Here is a 20,030-nt window from a genome sequence, read left to right on the forward strand (position 1 = left end):
CAGCACCCTGCTGGTCCTGCCACCTCTGTAACATTACCCATGACACTCTCCTAAGCCTCATCACCTCCTTCTGACACTTTAATGTGTACACCTGAACATCCAACTGTTCTTACCTTCTCCTCCCTCACACTGCTATGTGCAGAGCTGTGCTGTGATGGGTGTCACCACCACAGCCGTCTAGCACAAGGAGATATCCCAGCAAATGGAACAGCTGGCACACTTCAAACCTTTTATGTCTTACTGTCTTGCAGCTCACTTACCAGAACAATGTACTCAAAGCAAAAGGAAAAACTCTTTCTGTGACTGTAGCACTACAAAGACCATGTAAGATGTCATCGTTCTGTATGTTTCCTTAGAGTGTGTGTGTATATATATATATATATATATATGTATATATATTTCTAGTATAACCTTTGAGCAAAGGGGAAGAGCAAGCCAAAGAAATCCTGTCTCCTTCTCCAGTACTATTCCACATCCTGATTTTCTTCCTCAGCCTCTGAAGAACCTGGCATATATGCTCTCTTTCTAATGGCATTCCTACAGCCTACCTCTGCCATCCGTGAAACCTCCAGATCTGTAACAAACTTATTCACAGATCATGTTATGTTATTTATTTCCCATTAGGTGCTAAAAATGGGAACAAAATCTTCATTTTACACTTGCTTTTAGAGGCCGGGATAGCACACAGCTCTGTCCCAGCCACAGCTGGTTTGACTGCTGATCTTACCAGCACAGCTTTGGACTTCTCATCATAGGTGGTCACAGTGATGAGGATGCCCAGAACCAGACTCAGTCTTGGTTCTTTACTGGAAACATTTTAATAATACAGAAATCCCTTAGGGGTGTGTCTATCAGATTCAAGAAGGGATAAGCCAGAGGCCATATCTATTAGAGATGTTACTTACAGGAATCCTGGGGTGTGGGGTGAAGAAGGCTGGCTGGAACAGAAAACCAAGTGTTAAAACCAGGATAGCCTATTTTCTTTAAAATGCAACAGTTTACATATATTCCTGTCATTACAGATTGCACATTCCCTACATTCCATAAATAGGTTTATAAAACAGCAACCCACTGTAACATCTGGCTGTTTGGAAAGAAGCCCACAAATATCTTAAATCTCCCAGAATATTTTAAATATAAACTCAAGACTATCTTGTATGTCCAACCACAATGAAAAAACAATCAATCTTTAGACTTTATAGCAATTTTACTGCTAGCAAATCTCCAGCTCACTTTTCCACTTAGAGCCATCTTCTGTGCTATTAAATTTCCTGATCCCATGAATGAGCTTGGTGTGCTCTCTCTCTGCTTTGTACCACATACAGGAAATCTCATGGGAATACACAGTCACTCCGAAGAAATAGCCACAAAAAGAAATTATAAAGCTTTGCAGAAAGAGACAGCATCTTTTCTCAAAGCTGATAAAATGTTGAAGAAAAAAAATAGACCTTGATGATATGAAGACTTGTCAAAAGCATTACCTACTTTTAACAGCTGAAACAGTGCCCTGGTTCCAGCCTAGATCAGTGGGAGGGAGCACGGCCAAGAAATTATGTTATTCACCTTATGCCACTGCCAGGGGTGGAGGAAAGGGCTTCTTTCTTTCACTCTAGAGAAGGGAAGGACATCCCTTTCATTGGAGCAAGCAAGGCAGATGGAGCAGTGGGACAATGCTGGTCCTGACCAGAGCGAGTGTTTTGGGTGGCATGGCTGCAGTCAAGTCAAGCTCCACTCCCTCTTTTGTCCACTTTTGTTATTAATATTGTTTGTTTTGCTATTGTTTGTTTTCTTATCTTATTGCTGTTTCCATAAATTGTTCTTATCCCAACCCTCAATCTTTTCCCTTTGTGCCTCCAGTTCTCCTCTCCTGGCACACATAGGTGGAAGAGGGGAGAAGCAGTAGTGAGTGACCAGAGGATGGTTTTGGGGTCTTGGGGGGTCAGGGGTGTTAAACTGGGGACTACCTTTCCTAAACCATGACAAAGAGAAATAATTTCTCCCTACAAGCACAGGAAGCTTGAGCAGTGGCACACATTTCCATGTCCAGCCATGTGGTATTTGTTTGTGAGCTGCCTTTTCTGCCTTTACCAACACAGAGTCATCTCTGGTGTTGTGACTGGGTCATTCTTGTCTGATACATGTGGAGTCTTCCTACACAAAGCACCATGAAGTGCTCTGGCATAGCCTGAGGCCCAGCTAATGGCAGAGTAATAAATTAAACCACCTTCTCCATTATGGGGATTTTGGAAGGAATTTTGAATGAGTCAGAGACAGGACCTCTGAGTTTTTAGACGATGTGATTTATTTTTATCTTCTACACAGGCAGGAAGGGTGAGTTTGGCTCACATCTTCATAGCACGGTTCAGAAGGTCACAAGATCTCTAGTTACAGGACCTTTTAAAGATTTATTGACCAATAAAAACACTGCCAACAAGGATAATTATGTTTTTGACTCAATCCTTAAATATTCTGTCTTATGGACCCACGCTAGTGTTTGCTTTCTTAGCCAATCACGTTATGACACACAAATCTACAGCACAGTATTCTAAACTTCTTGCTTACCTTTTTAACTACTGTTATTTTTTTCTATATCTTAAACTCTAAACTTTCCTCTTCTTAAGGTGTCTCTGCTTTAAACTATAAATCCACATTTTTGCTTCTATCACCTAGGTGTGGAAACCTTTTCCAAGGTCTCAAATCAGATCCTGTGTTTAACTCTAAGCTTTGGGTTACAGGCCCAAATTTCCAAGAATTCACTGCATTTCAGATTCCAGCACTCCATTACTGTGTCAAGGTCTTTAGGTACTCGATTTTCACCAACCAACAGACCTTGATTCAAATCTTCTCCATAAGCTGTGAATGAGGCAGCTGTATCCAGCTGTGGTGAGCAGAGCTGATGAGAAGATGTCTTGGAGGATCTGTGACTAGCATAAATCCTCTAGTTGCAACAATGGTGCTCGTTCCAAGCTGCTTACTCAGGCTTTCTTAGAGAGAACCCAGAGGTTTGTGTATTTACATTCAGTTGGTGCTGATTTAATCACCAATGAACTTCATTGTAATTACACTCAGGCTTCCCAAAGTATCTTTGCATCTTCATTTTGTAAAAAATACATTTACGTATTCTCGGTCTGTTTTTGCAAACAGGCACAGGAACCTCCCCAAAAAAAAAAAAAAAAGACCAAATAAACCTTGATATTGCTTCTCTGAAACAAAAGGAGATAATCTCAGAGTAAATAGGTCCCAAAGTTTCTGCAGAGAAGTAAGAAACTTGAAAATTGTTTCTGACGAATTTTTTTGGAGAAAGTGCAATGATGCCTTGAATATTGCTACAGCACCCAAATCAATCTTACTTACTGTTCCAGGTAAGCCCGGGGGTCCAGGGGAACCTGTGTCACCCTGGAGAGAGGAAAAAAACGCAACCAATCACATAAAAAGGTGCCCAAATAAAATTCAACATTATCATTTAGTGATGCAGCATTGCCGGATGAGATGCAACCCACCCCCCAGCTCAGTGACACTTCTGGACTTAATTTTTGCTGTCCTTGCTTTGTTGCATGCAAGATTCTCATTCTGTTGTCCTCATCCCTCTATGATTTTATCATCAACCTGACTTCACAGGTTGATGAATGTCTAAAGTTGCCCCATCCAGTTTAGGATATGGAGTTTAATTTGCTTTTTAAATAAAAGTTGACCAAAAGTCTTGATTGAACAACATATTTTAGCTAAACTTCTTTCATTGATTAAAATAAAAAATTATTCATATATTTAAGTTGCTTAATCCAGTTTTCCCCTAATTTTGAGTTAAAACTATGCTGTTGCTGGAGGATCTCCTGACCTCTGGCACTGACCTTCCTGTGGGCTGTGCTCCACAAACATCTGACCCCTGACACTTGAGAGCCAAGAGCTACCAACAACTCCCAGGTAAAGGAGGTTTAGGTGCCTTATTGATGTCAGTGGATCACCCATGAAAGAATTCCCACCACTCCACAGGTGAAAGTCACTGATAAACTGAGGACTGATGGAAGAACCCACGTCCTGAATGCCACTGCCTCTGTAATGAGGGATGTTTCTTCACTATGCACCCACAAGCATCTGCTTAATGGTGTTGTGATAGCAGAAGCCAAACTGTTCCTCATGTTATTGTTCTATCCCCACAGACAGGCACAGAAGACTTCTAAGATTTTAGTTCTAGGCTCATTTATATCAGCCAATTATAAAACTGAATAAAAGAGAAAATTTTAACAAAATAAAATTTAAAAAAAGTTTTCCTTGAATTATGAAATTGTCCTTATTTTCATCAGATTTCATTGCTCAATAAATTATTGTCTCCATCCCACACACAGCTATTTTTGCTGCTTCTCTGTAAAGTTCAGCTAAAAGTCTTCTAAATTTTCCAGTCTTCCTCACCCTCCTCTATCACTTGTCTCTGCCCCTTTGTTTTCTTCTAAGGAAGATCAGGGTCATTTCATGACTTACTTTTTCTCCTCTTTCACCTTTCATTGCTGGGAGACCATCTCTTCCTTTTTCTCCCTAAAAGAATGGAAAGTAAAGCAAGAAATGTGCACATTTTGATTTTAATGCAGCAGCCTCACTAAAATATTTTACACTCTCAGTTATCTATCTTCCAAGATGTAGAGCAAGCAATTAAAAATGTAACATTTTAAAGATGGCTTCAAAAATCCACTATATTTTTAAAACCAATCAATATCAATTGATTTCACAGAAAGGAAAGCACCAATCCTAAAATAATTTGCTTGTAGAAGATCCTACTGCCTGATGCATTTATAAAAAGCGGAGGTTTTTTTTTCCCAATTGGAAAAGAGGCAGCAAAACAGAAGTTATGACCCAGAGTGAATATTCATATTACTGTTTTCGGTTTGGGTTGGAAGGTACCTTAAAGACCATTTAGTTTCAAACCTCTGCCATGAATACATTCTGTAACCTGTGCTCTACAAGGCATAAAATGGAGCGAACTGCATGGAGAAACCTCAGTTGATTTTAGACCCTTTATTATCACATTCAAGCATGTCATCAGTTATCAGGATTACAGACCTCACTGATGTGGCTAAATTTACTGCCAGGCCCCTGACCCAAATATTTCCTGGTATGAAGATGTCTCCAGAGTTTTCCAGAGGAAGAAGTAGACACCAGGACTTGGGTAGAAGTTAAGCCATCAGAAAATAATTCAGCCCTGAAGCCTTTTCCAGGGCTCAGTGACGAGGTGGATTAGTAATTTTTTGTTGTTATCAAGAATTTTAAATGTCCTTAAATCAGGCAAGTAATTCTGAAAGGGAGTTCTAAAGTGCAAGCTGACCTTTAGAGTTCTAACCTTTTCTACTGCCTCACAAGCAGCAAGGCACAGCTCTTCCCATTTGGGATAGACATTGTTCATTAGCACCTCTGTGTTAATTAGGAACAGTCACTAGGCAGGGAATACCTTTTTGGGTACTTGGTAACCTTGCTGCTTGCCAATCAGCTGCTCACCACAGCCATCACACCAAGGCACAATATCATCTAGGAACACTCAAGATAAGTCCTCCTGATGCTAAATGGCCAAAACAAGATCAATTTTTGGCTCCAAGTCACTCACCCGGTCTCCTTTTTCTCCTCTCAGTCCAGGTAAGCCCCTAGGACCAGGAAAACCTGCTTCACCCTGAAAATAAGACAAAAGGTGTGAAATCTGAATGCTGTAAGAAAAACACTGCCTGAGCTTTCTCATGAGACCGATTGTAGATGTAGTTTGCTGAAAGAGGATAAGATTAGTTTGATTATAAAATAATTTCTTAGTTTTTTTAAACCTTTACCTAAAGCAGCAAGTAAGACTTCTCTGTTTTTTGCCTGTTAACTGATGCCACAAAATTTAGGATGTATTTCCTTCATGCTGCTCTGCAGCAGGACCAAGCAAGCAAATAAAAGCAGAAAAGGAAATACAATCTGACTGTTATTTTCATCATAATGATCTGATGTAGTCTGGAAATGCAAAAACTGTAGTGTATTCACCTGAACAGTACAGATGTCACCTGATGAACAGAGCTAGAATAATCTGAGTGCACTATTGCAGCTTTGGATATACTTCTGTTTGAACATTAACTTTGAGTTTTTGCTTTATAATACTTGTTATTGGAGCAACTATGATCTCTGTGTCATGTGATTTCTCCTAAATATATCAAGTACTCTCAAATTTAGCTCCCAGGTGACCCAGTTTGTAATGTGAAAATAACCATGTGGCTTCCTATTTATAATTCTTTTCTATCTGAATTCATAGTGCAGTATCACAAAATAGATCAGTCATGGACAAGATCCAAATTCACTAAGTCTTGTACAAATACTGAACTAAGAAAAGGTAATCCTTGCTCTAAAGAGATTATCTTAGGTATGGGGGAACAAGAGATTATTATGGTAGAGGTGCAATGGGTCTGTTGACAAAATCAGGTGAGGAACAAGACACTGTAGTAACTGAGGATGACTAAGAACATCTGGGTGATGTTGGGAGAATTTTACAGAGAGCAGCATTTAGTGGCAGATGGAATGGTGCTTTCTCAGAGCCACTGTGGGACCCTGGAATCATAGAATGGTTTGGGTTGGAAGGGAACCTAAAGATCTTCTAGTTCCAGCCCCCTGCAATGAGCAGGGACACCTTCCAACATCCCAGGTTGCTCCAATCTGGCATTGGACACTTCCAGGAATGGAAACAGCAATGAGATCCCAGAAATTCCAGGGATTCAGAGAGCAATCAGAGCATCTAAAAATGAATGAGACAGAGGAGAATTTAGAGGGAAAAAAAAAACATGGTGTAAATTTGGCTTCTGAAAAGGTCCCAAAGCAAAATATCAGTGAGTTTGTAAGAGTCCAAGGACAGAATGATAATCCAATACAGCCAATGTGGACTTGTTAAAAACTAATTGTACCAAAGCCATCCAGTTCCTTCCTTAGACATGAAAACTAAGCAGACAAGAAGATGTATCTTGACTTTAGTAAAATATCTGACATAAGCCAACATGATGTTCTCATCTGAAACACAGAAATGTAGTGTAGAATGGTACCTGGAGAGTGATGTACAACTGATGAAGAAACAGCATTCATATACCTGCTATTAGCAAACTACTTTCAAAATTCAGAGGATGTATGAAGTGAAGTCCTCTCAGGGACAGCACTATTCAACTTACAACAGGAAAGGGAACATTTATGAAACATGAGGAGAACATCACATTGTGGAGAGAGGAGAAAATGTCTTGGAAGGTGGTGTTAACATTTAAAACAGCCCTGTGTGGGGAGATGATTCAGACCAAAGGACAGTGCTCTGGTTGGGGTCTGCCCCTTGTTGCACTTGGACCAAGCCTGCCTGGAAACTTTATGCCTGGTAGTCTGCTTGCCCAGCTACAGTGAAACTACATCAAGGAAGGGCACAGAAACCACTCCTCCCTTGGAGCCTGATGAAACCACTCCTGGGAAATCATTTGCTCATGCTGTGGTGATTCCCCCTTATCTGGGATACCAGGTAAGGATACTTTGCTGGGAACTGAATGATATCTATCAGGCAGATTGAAAGGACTTTTGGAATAGCAGTAGTACAACCCAGACTCACAGGGTGGGGTAACTGTAATTAACTTAATGAGTGCCTTATCCCAATAAACCTCCATTTGTGCCTCAGACTTGTAGCCTTATTCCATCAATCACAGAATTATTAAGGCTGGAAAAGACCTCTAAAATCAACCATAAGTCTCATCCATACAACTGTTGCACCTTCAAACACAGATGCAAGTGACATGCAGAGATCTTGTCATTGGCAAATGGATTTGTTATCTCATGTAGTCACTTGCTATTGTTTTGACAGGTCAGGTTTGCTGTTAAGATTGTTCCTTCTGCTCACCTGCTCACCAGGTTGGCCACGGGTCCCTGGTTCACCCTGGAAAAACAAAAGCAAATCTATAACATTGTAAGGACTTGACCCTTTGGTAAGAACACTTCCTCATTAGCAAAATGTGGTCACTACTGGTCCATGCTGTTCTACCTACATCCCACAAGGCTCTGGAATTGCCTTTTTGATTGCTTGGGAATGCAGCCTGCAGGGAGCCAATGCAAGGTCCAGGTTAGATCTCCCTGCACACCTAGGCTTGAGAGAGGAGCATCAAAAAAGGGTTGGTATTTTGGAACACCATGAAAGTCAGTGAACCCCATCTGCTCATCCCTTTATGTCTCCAACTTCAGAGGAATCTTCTCCTGACTTCAATATAAGAACTTCCAAAATCACACCTTGGTTGACTCAGGGGATACTCAGCAGACCATGAAGTACAATCCCTTACCTTAGGGCCAGCTTTTCCAGGAAAGCCTTCCTCACCCTTTTCCCCTCGCTCTCCCTGCAGGGAACACAAGAGGTCAATGTATAAACTCCTCTGGTATTTGTGCAGCACATTTGCAGGCAAAGGTGAGGAATATTTTAACTCAGTTCCTCAGAATCACTTTGAGGGTGTAAATGGAGCCATATGAGAATATCTTCTTGAAATGTTTTTCTATTCTAGTGCCATTTGCAATCACATCTGCAGCACCCTACTAGAGAATTTCTGGGAAAACACAATCACTGTTGCATTAAAGATGTCCATAGTGAATTAACTGGGAAAAAACACATCCACTCAGTTTCTTCAAATTGTATGTGGTTAGAAAGTTAGAAAGTGCTTTAAAAAACCAAAATTTTGGGACTGGAGCCTTGGTCATTGGATCCATTGTGTAAATACTTTAAAACTGATCTTCCAATGTGGGTGGCATCAGCATGGACAGCAGAGGCTGCAGTGGGTTGAAATGTGGCTACACAGCTGGAAAGTGCAGGAAGTGCTACACAGATGTGGGGATAAAATCCAAAGTTTATTTACCGTCAGAAATATGTTATGGATTGAAAATTTCTCACCTTTATTCATCAATAAATGGGAGTTGGGGACTCTGCTAGACCTGGGATCAAGAATCAGAAGCAAGAAAACCTCTACCAAGGCAATCCAAGGCAACAGATAGTTAAGAGCTGTTTTCTTTACTATAATCATCATCCCCAAAACCTAGTTTGGCCTTTGTAGTCACAACATGGTACATTTCTTTGTCCCTTATTTGCAGGGGGATGAGAAGTCAAGTGTCTCCTGTCACTACATGTACTATCTCCCTTCTCCCAATGCATAGACAGTGGAGGAGACAACTCCCCTTCCCAAGCCATAATTGGGAAAAGATTTCAAACAGTGCATAAGAAGTAGTAAATGATAAAGAACAAACTTTCTGCCACACAGACCTAGAGAAAGCTCAGGGGGATGGCATCTCTTCTTTCCAACCCTTCAGGGAGAAAAGAAAGGAACATCTTTGGAGCCTGCTACACTTCTTTGTTCTTCTTCTTTGTTCCTTGAGTTTATGCCTTGACTTGCCAGAGTCACTGGATTTCCTGACTGACTGTTTGCAATGCCCAGCTGTGTTTTTCCTGCTTCCCTTCCTTGCTCACCCCAGTGATTCACCCAGGTAAGCAGCTTAATCCCAGTGCCTGTGGTGTCACTTGCCTTTTGACCTGGAAGCCCAGGAAGCCCACTGAGTCCATCTTTGCCAGGCAGCCCCTAAACAAGAGCAAAACATAAGCTCTAAGTGCCAATTCCTTAAATTGTTACCAGCAAACTCAGCATAAATACGCTCAGCTCATCCCTCCTGCCACCCACCTAAGTTTAAGAAAAGAAAAACCACCTCATGCATTTTGGTTTGATTTTTTTTTTCCTACTTTGTCTCAAAAGACACAAAAATTCTCACAGTGCACATATTTGCTCTGCCTTTTCTTCCAGTATCCCAGTTTTAGTAAATGACCACTGGATGTCAGCACTGTTACAGAGAAACTCAAGTAAAAAACTTGAATGTACTGAGAATCTTTACATTTCTTATGTGCCTTACTTACATCTTAGCTTATTCTCTGTAAGTCCCTATTACCTGTAGATATATATATGTTTTGGGTTTTTTTTTTTACACCTGTCTCTCCTTTTAAATCTTGGTCATTTCTTATACAGTAGATAGACACCTAAAATGAAATTCTATAGCACACAGTGGCAGAGTGGTTCAGCAAGACAAGAATTAAAATTACTTTCTGTCATGCATTTAAAAAGGCAAAAAAAAAAAGTCTTTCCTTTTCCAAGTGTCAATCAATCTATACACACTGCAGACTGTAGGTGGCAATTCTATACTAAGTATTTAATTATTCAGTTTATATGACTTAAAAACAACAGAAATTGCTACACTCTGCTAAAACTGAGATTTTAAACATGAGTAATTTGGTGAGATTCAGGAAATTCCAGGTTTGAAGAAACAATATTGTGTCAAATGCAAAATTTTGAAAGGTATCATATAAAGAAAATATCACGATTCAATTGCATAGGAATAGTGGGGCTGCACCTGGTAAAATTCTTTTTCACAAAAGGTATCTGAGAATAATTTCTGGATTAAAAGTGACAGTACTGGAGCCCATGTTAAAACCTTGTGTGCAAAAAAGATGTGGGAAACAAAGCAGATTTCAGAATTAAATTATGTGAAGTAAATGAGAACTCTGAGATGAGGGAAACAGTTCCTCAGCACTTACAGGTGGTCCAGGTGGTCCAGTTTTACCAGAAACTCCAATCTCTCCTGGCAGTCCCTGAGAAATGAAATCAAGAGACAAAAATAAATCAGTATTTCTGTTCTCTGCAGGAATCTCACTGGAGACTGCTGCTTTCACTTCAAGTACATTTTTCCATTCAACGGCAGTCAGGTCACTGCTGTGGGGAGCCCTGGAGACCCTGAATTATCCTCAGGAAGCACCAATGTGGTTGCAAGGCTCAGCAGGGAGAAGCTATGCTCTAGGACCAGCTGTGGCTTTGCAGTAGAGAAAATATAAGAGAAAACCCACATTGTCAGAGGCCTTAACTCTGTTCCCTCTGAAATCCACGACCTAAAATTTTCTCCAGCTGTTTTTTGTTCTCCTTGATTTTAAACAACCCCCCCCAGGGTTTCTTACCGGTGGTCCAGGAGGTCCCGGGGGTCCAGCAGTACCTGGGGGCCCTGGAGGTCCCTGCAAGAGAGGAAACAAAGCAGATTTATCAAATTTTCTGGTAGTAGCTGAAAGCCTCAGGTCCTCGCCTGGGTAATAGGGGCCCTGTAGGAAACAGGCAAAAGCACTGAGCTTTGTTTGCTTAACTTCCACCCTAAAAGTGCAAGATGCCAAAGCAAGGGACCATGAACGCAGGTTGAACATTTTCTTCTGCTTCAGCCACTGCTGCCATTGCTACAAGGGGAGCTCCATCCTCCATCCTCCGCTCCAGTACGAGAGAAGGAGGAGTGGAAGACCATCAGGGGTAACCCACAACACAAAGCTTGACCAGTGGGATTCCTTGGAGCATCCAGACAAAGCTAACCTTGATTCATGTTGTTCCAAAGTGAATAATTCACCTCTGGAAAAAAAAAAAAAAAAAAAAGAATTTCTGAAAGCATCTAATGAATGCTTGTGGTTTGAGCTTGCTTTTTTTTTGGGAGGGTGGGGTTAAAAATATGAGTCCAAGAGAAATGCTGCAATGACTCAAGTATCTTAAAACAAAATTTGCCACCATTTTGTTTCCTGACATCAACCTGGTAGGTAGTAAAGGATTCTCACAATCTCAGTTTGATGAACACACTCAGTTGGAAATATCTTAACTGCGTCTCTTGGGAGAAATACTCCCTCAATACCCACCTGGTTTAAAGAGGGATCTATTTTTATGCATCAAGCAAATTGTTAAATTTGGCTTCCTATGAGTGATTTGTTTCCAGCCTTCACAAATCTTAGTATGCTGCTAGAGATACAAAGGTGTTTGTTACTGCCAGCTTCCCCTGTAGACAAGACAGGATTTCTCCGATGCTCAGAATGAAATGTGTTCAAGCATTTTTTGGATCAGGACCTGAGCACACTGTGAGAAATGGATATGTGACTGAGCTGAAATTTTACCCTGGATGCCTCTTTCTGTCTTTCTAACATGACAGTCTCATTAATTTTCAGTCTTCAGCATAAGGGGAGTAGTGGTGTGTTTCTATTTAAAAAACAACAAACCATCCCACCCAAAACCTCTGTAAAGATTTGAATCTGAACAACTGATACAAGACAGAAATTGGCCAGACAGCATTTTCCCTGTCATCATTCAATATTAAGGTATTACAAGTCATAGATCAATATTAGCATTTATTTTTAAAGGAAAATGGAGATGATGAGAAGAAAATTATGTAAAAAGTGAGGAGAAGGATCTATTTGAGGCATGGTTTGGCAGAGAGGTCAGATAAGTGATCTTACTAAATACATTCACATCAGCCAGGAGCTAAGACAGTCTCTCACCAATAGATGGGGCAAAGAGACCAGAAAAGGGAACTGTAGCTACACTTGCCTCATTGCAACTCAGAACAGACATGGAGTTCTCCAGTCATCAACACTCTCACTTGTAGAGTGCCTCAAACGTGAATGAAGCAAAACATCCCCAAAAAGTTGCACCTTTAGATGCACTGATGCTGATGATTTAATTCCTGGGGAGTCCTGCAGTTGGATTGTGCAGTTAAAGATTCTACACAGATCAGGAGACACCTGGTCAAGACTGCCCTTCACTTAAAAGGCTTCACCACTCCAGGAAAGCACTCAACAGTCCAAACAAGCTCAGCACAAGAGAAAATACTACACACAGACACAACTTTGTGCAGCCACAGCTGGATGGAGCAAACACACACCAAGGACATAGAAAGTCTGCTTGGCCCTGCTCCACCTCCACAAGGCACTGCTGGGAGGCCCTACAGAAGGTATGGGCTCCAAGAAGGGGCTTCCATGAGGAATGGGGGGAGCAATGGGAAAAAAGGTAAAACTGCAGAAAAACTACAAACTCATTCAGATTGGACTATGTGTAAATTTGCAGGCTTTCCTTGACAATTCCATCAGTTCCTTTCTAATAATTTAATTTTGTTCTCTCTGTGTCAGTAAGTGAACTGTTTCCCACCAGGAAAAACATCCTTCCTGGCCCTACACCAGGGAATTTCTATCAGGAGGTTTAAAACCCCAGTCAGGACCCAGCCTCAGCCCAAGCAAGGCCAGGTGTGATGTGTTACCCCACAGAGTGAATTGGTAAGGGTCAATATGATCTAAAAGCAAAGTCTTACTCCAGCATCTTCCAGCAACCAGTATAATCCCTAAAATGTGAAGTGCTACATCCTCCTCATCCCACCTCCTTCTCCCAGTCTTGGTATTCTCACTACCCAAGACAATTCATAATTACTCTGTAAAACTTTCCATATACTGGATCATGATAACCTTATGCAACTGTAAGTCCTGAAATTGAATCCCACTGATCTGATCCTTTTCCTAAATTGCCACTAATAATTCGATTTCATTGTCCTCCAAGAGATAAATACCTAGGATATCATACCCAAACTGGCTTACAGGTAGCCTCACCATGTGTTGTACCAACAAATGCTACATCCACTAATGGGAAGCTCTTCTGATAAAATCTGTTCTGAGGTGGACACAGAAATAACAGTTTTATGGAGTGGCCAGCATTATCCCTTGGAGATGCACAGGGTGCTGGCAGCCTGTTGCAGCTGACTGCACACAGCAGTCATCGACTGTCCTACTGGGTTTCCTGCTTTCTGCAGCCTGCCTACAGCAAGTGCTGGGATAAAGTGAAATAAAATGGCAGAAATACATCATAAAGACCTTTTTTAAAGCACTCCCTTTTGCTACAGTGCAGAGAATTTCTGTTTCATTTGTATATCAACATCTCATATAGTAGTAATATTTTTAAAAATATTAGAAGTAATATTTTTTAAAATATTACAATTCATCAAACTGACAGAATCTATTTATGTTTTAAAAAACCAAACATGATAAAACTACAGCAGCAGGACTGTGTGTAATGTTTACCCCAAAAAATCTCACACCATCTGTTTTCTTTGCTTCCATTTTTAAGTGAATCCAGATTAAAGCACCTGATTTATACAACTACCTTTTTCAAAGATTATTTGATGAATTATACAGATGAGAGTCCCTATCCCAAATCCAGAGCACAGTGTTGTCCTGTTAAAACCTTGAACCAGAAGAAAAGAAGCACAGGGTGTTTTTTTTCTCTGGCTGGTAAACACTCTGACATGTGGTTTGTAAGTGTTGAAGCAAGAAGTGATACATGAAAACTTGATTTTAGAACAGATCAACACAAACTCATTTTGGAAAACAAATCAAAACATGGAATTTTTTAATAAAATATTTAGACCAGACTATTTTCAAACTGCTGTTCTGAAACAAAAATATTTCAAATGCTCATTAAAATCTAAAATCTAAATATTGTGTAGAGGCATGTGTGTTTTGGGATAGGATATCTTTAAAAACATTGTAGAGGGTGGATGTTTTTCAGGCTTGTGTTTCATCCAGCCTCATTCCTTAGACAATGTAATGCAGTGACAGTGCTCAGGAAAGAAATCTGACACTGTTCATACTGGAGACACAGCTGTGTCTGTCCTAGAGAATCCCCTCTCCAGTGCTCTCCTCTTCCATTGTGTACCTTGCTGGCAGATGGGCTGGGAAAGGCAGGGATTTTAAGATTTAGGTTGTGGACTCCCTAAGGAGGCTCTGAGAAGGAACAGAAATTTTTGTCTGTGACTCCAACAGTTGGCCGCTGGGCCTAAATCTCTTTTCCATGAAAGAAGGGATGATTAAGCCTTAAAGGGAGGTGAACAAATGACATTCCACAATGAAAACTGAAGTCTGATGGCTTTCCCAGACACCTGAAGACAAAGCCTAAACAGACATATTATCTGTGTATTATTCCATGCTGTTTTCTGGACTCTCTTACACTATGACAAAGGTTTAGATAAGCCCTTAACCCATATTAAAACAGTTTCTGGTCTGGGCTTTTAGTGCAGTATAGCACTTCACAAACAAAAAGAGACACACAGGAACATTCTGTCTGCTGCCAAAATGAGAGCAAAATGAGTAATTGAGGCACTGACAGCCTCTCCCCTTCCACTCTCTCTTCTTGTCTCCTCTTCAAAGACATTCCCCACAATTTCACCTCTTAGAAAGACCCCACAGACCCCTCCTGTTGTCTTTGTGCTATCTTTCCTTTATTTACATTCCTTTCCCATGCAGCCAGTCTTGTGGAGCAGCCCACGCTTCTCACTATGTCCTTTGCCACTCCAGAGCTCCACTTCTCCTCCATGGCATCTGAGTGGATTCCAGGATCATCTCCTCAAATCTGCTCTTCATTTCACCCCAGCCACTTCTGCTGTGAATTGGAATTATACAATCAGAGAATCATTGTGGTTGGAAAAGACCTGTAAGACCCTTGAGTCCAACCATCAGCCCAGGGCTGCCAAAGTCACTGCCAAACCACACCTCTAAGTGCCACTTCTTTAAAACAGCTCCAGGGACAGTGATTCTACCCTTCTCTGGGCAGACTGATCGAGTGTTTGACCACCATTTCAGTGAAGAAAATTTTCCTTATATCCAATCTGAAATGGAAATTATTACTGAGATATTTTCTGTAATGCTGCATTAGAGCACCGTGTTTCTCTCTCTGCTTAAATCCTGCCTCACAAATCAATACAAAGGTAAGAGAACTTATAAAAAAAGCTGCTGCTGACGACTCTAAAAATCAAAAGGCTGAAGAGCCAACAGATGTGAGCATTTGTCTACAATATATGTCCAATAGTCAGCATCAGTGACAGTGCCATAATTCATACACGGATCCAGTCTCCAGTCACTTAATCAGTGGCATTGGAACTGGAGTACCAACATTAAATTTAAAGTAAAAGTTCTGTCAACAAAAAATTCTCCAAACTGTCTTTGCAGCTCTTGAAAAGCACGGAATAAAGTTGACTTTGTACATAGCAGTCTTTCTAGGAGAGTTTCCTGCTTCCAGTGAAAGGCAGTGTTTGTTTAATTTAATCACTTAGTGTAAGCTATGGACATGATCTCTTTTGTCTACAGAGGAAGATTTATTTCCCCATGTGTTTGCTTGGAGTTGGTTTACTGAGTCAGTGCAGCAAATGAGAAAAAACAACTAAAAAACCTCCTTTAATGTCTTTTGTTTCAGCACTATTAGCAATCTTCACAGGTGAAGACTTTTTAATTTATTTTTTTAAAGGTATAGATCTTATTAAAGATCGCTCTGAGCATTATCTTCCAATTCCAAGCAGCACTGGCAAAGTTTGAATTCAATCTGAGCTTTGCAGCTGGGGCCACATCCATTTCTTACATTTTGCAGTATTAACCTGCATTATAAAAAGGACATTAAGGACACTGTGTGTTTCAGAGGAGATCATTTATTTCCTGAATTACTTAAGAAAAGCTGGGCTTGAGCTCACACCCTACAGACAAGTCTATACTAATTAAATCACTGCCAGCCAGGACCATAACAGGTACAGCTTGTACTGGTCTCCCTCCCATGTCTGACTTACACCACCAGGTTATCTAGCACAAGGCAAGCCTCAGCAACAGCCAAGAGGTATTGCAAGGCAGAGCAATGGCATTTTTATTTAAATTTCCAAGACTTTTGATGTATTTTTTTGTCTCACACGTGGCCAGAAAGGACCCATTCAGCTTGGGGAGCCTCAACAGTGGCTCAGTGGCCCATTTGTAGGTGCCTGTTTTAAGAGAGCTCCAGGATCCACTGATGATATGAACTGGATCTTCACCAACAGAAGGAGGCACCTGCATCCCCATTCTTAACCCAAAAAGTGCTTGCATTTGGAGCCAAACCCCAGCCCTGGTAACTCAGTGATACAGCTCAGAGTGCCTGAGACAATTATTTCAGCTTAAAGTTCTTTGCAGAAATGCTCATTTTTCAGTCTGCATTTGAACATCCTACTGCAATAAAAGTTGGGCCTATGATTAAGGTTCCTGAACACTAAAATAGTACACATAAATAATAACAACACAAACACATTTTTAAGTTCAGGTGTCTGTGTCCTTGCTGCCAGAAAATTGCTCAAGTCCAGACGGGAAAAAAATATCCAAAGTTTCTATTCCATGGCTAAATGATGTTGCAAGATGCACCATTGGTAAAGATGACTGGAAAATAAATGCTCATTTTTAAAGGTGCTGATTGGACAACATGATACAAATAAGCAGATGGACAGGTTCACCACCACAGCTGATTTAGAAGGAAAAGAAATATTTAAAAATATTTTTAATATTTTCATATTATAATTTGGTTTGAGTTGGTGTGTGCAAAGAGAGACAAAGCTACCCTATGGCCACAAAACATCCCCAGTCTAGCAGGGGAGTTGCCTCCTAGGTGCTGCTTCAGGGTCTGACAAATAATCTCTCAAATGGACCTTGAGACTTGGACTGACTCATCTCACCTTCAGTTCATCACTGGACCATAGAATCACAGAATATCCTGAGCTGGAAGGGTCCCACAAGGGCAGCCCTTAAGACAGTTCCCTTGCACAGCTGCCTGATCAGTGGCTTCTCAGCTGGACTGAGCACGAAAAAAACGATTTTCCTTAGCAAAGCCCAATAATAACTTCAGATTTTTCCAGTGTCCTTCAGCAACAATGAGCCTTCTAAAGCTCCTGTACCAACCCCTTCCTCTTCTCCATACAGGTATCAATGTGGGCAGTCAGGTCAGAAAACATAAATTTAAAATTGCAGAGGAAAGGGAGACTATTTTTGTGTTCTAATGTAGTTTATGGGCAGCAAACTCAAATCAGTTGTCCCTCAACACCATGGGGACAGCACAGGAAGAGCTGACACAGGCTTCCATACATAACTTGAATGAATATCCATGTAACTACAGTATAAAAAAACACTTTTCTTCCTGGGCATTTTTGGGGCATAGTCTAATTAAGAAAAAAAATAAAAAGAAAAGAAAATGCTGATAAAATGTTTTATAAATCTAATGCCACAAAAAGTGCTGTTAAGCTGAATAGTTTTGTCACAAAGTGAATGTAAGCATCTTCATTAAAGAGAAACATTGAAATCTGCAGTAATATGTCTAGAACAGAGTGCCACTGCAAGAATAGGAACAATATTTTACCTTTCATGCAGTTAGCTTGGAGGAAGAATCAATTTCAGTATCCCTTGATGGGGCAAGCATTTTGTGCAGTTTTAATTAACATAAAATTTGCTAGCATTATTTAGTTTGTGCAAAAGGAAAATTACTTAATCCTATGTCAGCAACTTTCACAGATACATTTATAAAATTGCTAACACATGCATATATATGTTTAATTTGCAGGAAAGTGTGACATTGTTTGGATGGATATCGTCAGGTATCTTAAAAATAATACATGGATAAAAAATCTTCCTCCAAAATGGAGGAAAAGAAAAAATAAAACAAAACTAAACTTTAAAAAAACACAATAACCAAACAAGCTAAGAAAAATAACACAACAAAAGCAGGGTGCTTGACTCAACAATTCAAGAATTCAAGAAGAGTTCTTGTATGCTCTAGGCATAGGAAGGGATTCTTGGGGTGTCCTGTGAACGGTCACAAGTTGGATTTGATGATCCTTCTGAATTCCTTCAAACTCAGAATATTCTATGATTCTAGAAATCTTTTAAATCTTTTAGAAACACCATCTTCCTTCTTGCAGGCTGCTGCTGAAATACTTGCAGATTAGATACAGTACCAAAAGAAAAAAGTCTTAAAATATGAAAACCAGTACCAAATGGTGTTTTGCAAGGCACGGTTCCCTACTGGACACAAGGGATTTCACCTTCATGGGGCCTCAAGGTCTTGGATTACCTCTCTGACATTCCCCAGAGGTGAACAGCTCTTCACAAAACTCCTGTCACACAAACCACTTCTAGATCATTCCTCATGCTTACAAGGACATAAATTGCCAGAGCAAATAAATGAGCAGTCAATATCTGCTGTCTAGCAGTGATTCCTTCCCCCTTAGGGAAATCCCCAGAGCATTGCCTTGGAGAGACTTACCATAGAGTTTACCTCACCTGGGCAGACAGAAAGGACTTCCTCAGGGACTTTGGTTTAACACTGACCCATCCCAGTTCCTTTCCCCACATGTCCCAACTTTCCCTGGTTTCTCCTTTCCCTGTACCCTCATTGGTTGTGGTACCCCTGGTGCCAGCCCCATCTTCGCCCAAAGCCAATGCCCTTTGCCCTGCCCTTTGTCCCGCCCCTGTGATCTCCCCTACTTAACCTTGTGCAGAGTGCATGCTCTTGTCTTTTGTCTCTAATTTCCCTTCCACGTGGTGAGATAAACCTTGCTGGAACTGGCCATATAAAAGGCCCTTCTGTCTCTCTTTGCTGAGCTAAGCCATGACTGAGTGTGGTGAGTGTGGTGTGTGGACTTGACTGCTTTCTCTGAATCTTACCCAAGTGGCTTTTCCATAGGAAATGCTTATTGGGGAACCAGTAGGAGCAACCACCATGTAAAACCCTCGCTGCTACAGCAGTTGCAGTACATCACCAACAGCTGGAGCAATGGAAGCTCATCGTTCTTCCCCAAACTTTAGCAATTATTGAAACACAATCCTAAAGCTAAAGTCCAGTTTGTTAATTTACTGTTAGGGGGACAAATGAAATGCTCAGTTTTATTCTGAGCAGTCAGCTCAATGTGAGGTTGCACCTTTCCTGCTTTAGGACATTTTGGTGGATATTTCCTTATTGCCTGGGTGATCCTACAAAGTGATTCAGGTCTGCTGAATTTGTCTCCAAAATTAGTAAGAAACTATGTCAGAGGCGTCAATGTTATTATAACACAGTGTCAAATGGGCTGATCCATGGTGGAGCTGAATCCTCTCTGATGATTCTTAACATAAACTACTCTGTCTTGCTCTTATGATGCTACAGTGCAATTTGGAGCTCTAATGTGCCAAAAGCTTCAAAAAGAAGGAGTTAAGGGGTCATTAACTGAAGACATCCTCCTTCCTCACTAAACACAAATCACATTTGTCCTCTGGGATGATGCTGCTCTAAGCACAAGCAATGGGGAAATCCCATACAACACAGCTGTCCTGGTTCCAAGATGTTGAAAAACTCTGGAAGGTAAGAGTGATTGCTGTCAGACAGACATCT

The 20,030-nt window shown here is 40.7% G+C and overlaps 1 protein-coding gene across 1 annotated transcript in view; it reads right to left on the bottom strand.

Annotated features, from left to right (window-relative positions):
- Positions 1–20,030, bottom strand: part of COL22A1 (collagen type XXII alpha 1 chain) — a 206,314-nt gene that overhangs the window by 60,534 nt on the left and 125,750 nt on the right. Inside the window, exons 24-32 of the mRNA XM_009090824.4 lie at positions 11,000–11,053; positions 10,586–10,639; positions 9,528–9,581; positions 8,304–8,357; positions 7,871–7,906; positions 5,591–5,653; positions 4,477–4,530; positions 3,355–3,396; positions 906–938 (exon numbers count right to left, since the gene is read on the bottom strand). Of these exons, the coding sequence (XP_009089072.2) occupies positions 906–938; positions 3,355–3,396; positions 4,477–4,530; positions 5,591–5,653; positions 7,871–7,906; positions 8,304–8,357; positions 9,528–9,581; positions 10,586–10,639; positions 11,000–11,053 (444 nt within the window). The remainder of the gene's footprint in view (positions 1–905; positions 939–3,354; positions 3,397–4,476; positions 4,531–5,590; positions 5,654–7,870; positions 7,907–8,303; positions 8,358–9,527; positions 9,582–10,585; positions 10,640–10,999; positions 11,054–20,030) is intronic.

Source organism: Serinus canaria, chromosome 2 (genome assembly GCF_022539315.1).
Source record: "Serinus canaria isolate serCan28SL12 chromosome 2, serCan2020, whole genome shotgun sequence".
Classification (NCBI taxonomy): domain Eukaryota; kingdom Metazoa; phylum Chordata; class Aves; order Passeriformes; family Fringillidae; genus Serinus; species Serinus canaria.